Source organism: Lactuca sativa, chromosome 1, assembly GCF_002870075.4.
Source record: "Lactuca sativa cultivar Salinas chromosome 1, Lsat_Salinas_v11, whole genome shotgun sequence".
Lineage (NCBI taxonomy): Eukaryota > Viridiplantae > Streptophyta > Magnoliopsida > Asterales > Asteraceae > Lactuca > Lactuca sativa.
The window spans coordinates 185357392-185362495 of NC_056623.2; the positions used below are offsets into that span (position 1 = coordinate 185357392).

The 5104-nt window shown below is 34.0% G+C and overlaps 1 protein-coding gene across 2 annotated transcripts; it reads right to left on the minus strand.

The window, feature by feature from the left end:
* Nucleotides 1–1788: 1788 nt before the first annotated feature.
* LOC111893728 (uncharacterized) lies at nt 1789–4867 on the minus strand. 2 transcript variants are annotated; one of them, XM_023889794.3, is made up of 7 exons: nt 4710–4867; nt 3601–3960; nt 3298–3525; nt 2844–3198; nt 2647–2771; nt 2322–2457; nt 1789–2183 (listed from the first exon to the last, which is right to left on the minus strand). In XM_023889794.3, exons 2-7 carry the CDS (start codon nt 3942–3944, stop codon nt 1944–1946), a joined length of 1428 nt encoding a protein of 475 aa, XP_023745562.1. In that variant the 5' UTR covers nt 3945–3960; nt 4710–4867; the 3' UTR covers nt 1789–1943. The 2 variants fall into 2 exon arrangements, with proteins under 2 accessions (XP_023745562.1, XP_042751486.1); XM_042895552.2 differs by having other exon boundaries at nt 3601–3957; nt 4710–4842.
* Between the last annotated feature and the right edge of the window lie 237 nt (nt 4868–5104).

Consider the following 5104-nt stretch of genomic DNA (forward strand, 5'->3'; position numbering starts at 1 on the left):
TGAATCCAGAAAAATTCTAGATGGTAATAAACGTATCCAACGGGATGTCATGGTACATGTTACGTGTATTGTAAACAATCAAAGGGTACAGATGACTTTGGACGTGACCGAGGTGGAGGTTGGGTGTCCGCAAAAAGTCGAGATGGTTCGGGAAGACGGTGATTCAATACTGTTGTGAACGAGAGGTATGACCAATCCGATAAAGGAGTGATTGTTGGATTAATCAGATTTATAAGTCCAGGTGTATTTTGGGAAAACCTTTTTATTTTAAGTATTTGATGTCGATTAGGAAGTTGTCAGCTTGCTTAACAAGTATTACATATTGGTTTAGTTAATGCTTTCATTAGTATAAATAAGGAAATGTATTTGTTAGTTTAGATAGAGATTTATAGCAATGAAATATTTTGTTTGATCTTGGGCATCAAGGTATTACCGGTTTAATACCTTACAATGGACGTATCAGAATGCATTAGTCTTCGGTTCCGTGAAGTGTAGGAAGAGTACATGTTTGATTCTGGTGTTTCTTTTTCGTTTAATTGGTTTTGTAATAGGAATCGTTAGGCTAGATAGAATTGGAATGAGTGGATGAAAAACCCCCCTCATGAACTATTGTCTTTTGTTGCTAGTTTTTTTTTTCTAGCTTTTTTATACATTTAGCCGTTCAAAATTAAAAAAGTCGTATTTTACTTGTTTTTTTATGAGTTATAATTGCTATTTTGTATAGATTTGACATCAAAACGGTACTAATAGAGTTAAAAGAATTATTCAAAGGGCAGCAACAAATATGTTGAGCGTCTTAGAATAATAAAAAAGTATTGTTTTACTGGGTATTGTTGCTATATCATATAGGTTGTATGCTTGATAGCTAAAAGATTCATTAGTTGGAAAAATATTTATGTTTGATGTTTTTCTATCATATTTGTCACACATTTCTTTTATATTGTACTTTGCATGGATCCACTTTTGAACACCAATGGGGGGCATACTATATAGTAGCTATAGCGATAAGTTTATATTGCTTAAAAACAATTCAAATACATTTAAAACAGGTTTAAAAGGCTAAATGCAAAAAATAACAGTGCAGTTTCTTACTTTCAGCTCACTCTACAATTTTTTAAAAAATTCCCTCATTAGTAGATTGTATCTTGAAAGTAGAATTCCAAAACTGGTTTTGATTCTGTTTTTGCGGACATGCTCTGCTTTGAATTTCTCTCTTAAATTCACTTTCTTCTAAACATATCCAACATGTATGAACATTGCTGGAGGAAAACCATGACTTCTACCTCTGGCAATGGCGTAAACCTTCTAGTTAAAATAATTTATCTATTATAATAAATAAAGATAATTTTACCACATATAAATCTCTAATGAGTTTTTGACACTTGTCATTTTATGATATTTTTTAAATAAATAATATCCACATATCAATTTATAGCTTTTTTTTCAAATTTAAAAATTAAAAAACCACATAATATTTATACTTATAAAGTATTAAATGTAATAAATATTATACTAAATTGTAACTAATATGTTTCTTCATTCCTTATTTTAAATTTTTATTTTAAAAAATACTTATTATTTACATTTTAATATTTTACTTTCTTTAATCAACCATTTTCTTTAATCAGTCCGCGCAATCCATAGGTTTTACACCTAGTTAAATATAAAATGACAATTTCTTGAATTTTGTGTATGCTATTTTCATTTTTATTTTTGTAAAAACATTTGGAACAATTTTTATAATGTCAAAGTCAGGTTTGCACAGAAATTTATAACCTGAGAAACAAATACATAAAAGCTATAATGGTATTGGCGTGAGAAGAAATAAGATTGAGATTGTAAAGTTAAATTCTTCTTCTACAAAAAAACAAAATTGTCTAAAGAGAGAGGAGATGAGAGGAGAGGAGGAAGGCATATGATGATATATCTAAAGACAAGAAGAGTTAAAAGCCAAAGAGACCAAGTTCACTTGCTTTCTCCTTCTCAAAAGTCTCAAAGTATTGGTAGATGATTGTGACTGCAAGCAAAATCCCAGTGCCTGAACCAATGGCTCCCATGAAATCTGCCAAAACAGTCAACGCCCCGATGCACATTCCTCCGAATGCAGCTGCTGTTGGAATGTACCTGTTCAGCTCCTTCTGTAGGTTCGAATCCCGATGCCCAGGCATCACCATTTGTTGCTCCTATTCATTCATATTATCACAACAATCAGAGACTATTTTTATTATTATTCATGCAACAAATACCAACCTACTTTCATTTACAGCATATTATACTTTCTTTTTTCTTATACATTATTTTAAAACATATTAGTAGCATACCTTCAGTTGCTTGGCCACATCTCTAGCAGATGATCCGGAAACTTCAATCCAAGTTTTTGAGAAAAGTGCACAAGCTGTCAGCATGAACACCAAGTAGAAAAGAGCATGGAATGGATTTGCTGCCATATCCGCCAAACTGATCCATCAATCAATCAACACAACATTAATCAAACCACTCAAAACTAACAAATCAGTAAATTATACAAAATTGCAGCTTCAGTCCAAATCTTGAAATTGTCCCATTGCTAGTTTACTCAAAATTTCCAATAAGGATAACCAAAATTTTAGTCTTAATAAAAATAAATAATATCACATTTACAGTTACCTTGAAGGTGCAGTGACATAGTAAGCAATGCCGCCAACAGGGACAGACTGGCCAGAGTATTCAGACTCCTTCCACTTTCCCAATAGATCAACCAAGAAATTTCCACTGTATTTTCTGTGTAGCAACTGCCAATCAAGCAAATAATATAAGCAACACAAATAAAGACTTCATTCAAATTATAATTATATAATATATACCTGAGAGATGAAATAAAGGTTGGAAACAAGTGCGGATTGAAGAATGATTGGCATGTTGGAAGTGTAGAAGAGCTTGATGGGATAAGAGCCTTGTTGACCACGGGCATTCTTGGACCTCACAGGCAAGACTACCCGGAAGCCTTGGAAGTAGATGACAATCAGGAAGATTAAAACAGTAGCCAGTAGATTTGTCACATTTGGAAGATTTTGTCGGTAGAAAGCTTCCCGGAGTGCCCGAACTTTATCTGACCGAGTAATCAAAAGATGGAATAGTGCAATAACTGCACCCTCAAATTCAGCACCACGTCCACTGTTTATGGTTGTTGGGCTAAATGCTTTCCAGATGATACTTTCACTGCATCATGTTATCAAAATTTCCATCCATCTTTTAACAAACTCAGTAATCCCAAACAACAATTTAATTCACAAAACAACACAGCCTAAGCAAGCTTACCAGATATTAGTGGCTATGAACAATGAAATTCCAGAACCAAGGCCATATCCTTTCTGGAGGAGTTCATCTAAACATATGACAATGATCCCAGCAAAACATAGCTGAACAATGATCAGAATAGCATTCCCAACACCAAGTTGACCAACACTGCCATACATTCCTGATAGAACATAAGCCACAGCCTCACCAACCGCAATCAAGATTCCCAGCAACTTCTGAGCACCATTCCTACAAATATCACAAGTTCCAATTAAATATATCATGAGATATGAAATAATAAATTTTAACTATTATCAGACTCACAATAGTGCACGATCCTCACGAACATTGTTGTCCACTTCGATAATCTTTGACCCAGCCAATAGCTGCATGACAAGTCCAGAAGTCACAATGGGAGTGATACCCAACTCCATCACAGTCCCACGGTTGGAAGCCAGAATAACACGCATCCAGTAAAAAGGGTCTGCACCAGTTGTTGAATGGATGCCATACAGAGGAAGCTGACTGCACACCAGGAAGATGAAAAGAGAGATCACAGTGTATATGACTTTCTCTCTGAAGGGAACTTTCCTATCTGCGCTTTGGACTTCTGGCAAGAATGCAAGAAATGGTCTAACCAGATGTAACACTCTAAAACCGCCTCCCATAGTGACACCCAACCTGCTGTTAAGTCATTTATGTAAAACCAACCATTAGATTACATTGTAAGTGAGCAAAGATTCATTCATCAACTGCATGCCGAACATGTGACACAACACAAACAATCAAACATACATGAATATTGGAGACAATTTTAACAAAACAAAACAAGATCAGCAATTCCAGCACGTATCCAAGGTATTGATAAAAAAAATTCTTTCAGTTGACAATGTTCTAATAGATTAAAACACACAATGTATACAAGTAAAACGATAACTCATTGCACTACATGCTGGGCTTTATCAGGTATCAGCATTGCAGAACTTTGATTAACATCTAAATTTTCCTAAAATAATAAATCATTTTCATTTCAATTACTCCAGATCACCATAAAGTAGCAAATAAAAAAAATTCAATTCATTGACTTTCAAGTAATGCAACCTCTTAATCTTCTCATTCTATTAGAAATTAAATCATTGAGAAATGAGATACAATGAAGGACATAACTAGAGACGGAAATCAGTTTGAGCGTCGTTGACCAACCGATCTAAATAATCATGCACACACATCAACAGATCCACAACCAATCTAAACATAAAACTCAAGCATCGGCATGAAAACACAACAATACCACCACCAGTTAAAAAATCAGTACAGATCGAGTCATATAGCAGCTTATTTGAAACTTTCTACATCGACTTTTTCGAGAAAAACAATTCAATTTTGGATGAAAATAGACATAACCAGATTAATAAGATAGATCAAGTACTTACAGCGTATGATTTGGTAGAGATTTGATCTAATGGGTGGAGAGTTAGTGTCCTAGGGTTTTATATCGGAGAAATGGGGATGGAGATTGTTAACATGAACGGAGAGATAACGCGTAAACGTCCCCGGTTAGAAAAGATCTTCTGTACAACGGAACATATAAAAGGAAATTTTATAGAAAGAACCCTTTATCTTCATCCCATATTTCGAAATAGTCCCTACAACTCTTAAATAGTAACAATGAACCTCGATTATGTTTTTGACTCATCTTGGTGTATCTAAACATAGACTCTAAATCCACTAATTACAAAGAAAAAAACGAAATGAAATAAATTTAACGCATGAATAATAATTAACAGAAGTTTTTTTCCTAAATGCAATTATAGGTAGACCCAAAACA

Coding starts and splice junctions, on each gene's coding strand:
- LOC111893728 (XM_023889794.3), bottom strand. CDS start 3,944: ATGGGAGGCGGTTTTAGAGTGTTACATCTGGTTAGACCATTTCTTGCA. Junction 2,458..2,646: donor TATGTCACTGCACCTTCAAG/GTAACTGTAAAT, acceptor TTGATGGATCAG/TTTGGCGGATATGGCAGCAA. Junction 2,184..2,321: donor ATGTGGCCAAGCAACTGAAG/GTATGCTACTAA, acceptor ATGAATGAATAG/GAGCAACAAATGGTGATGCC.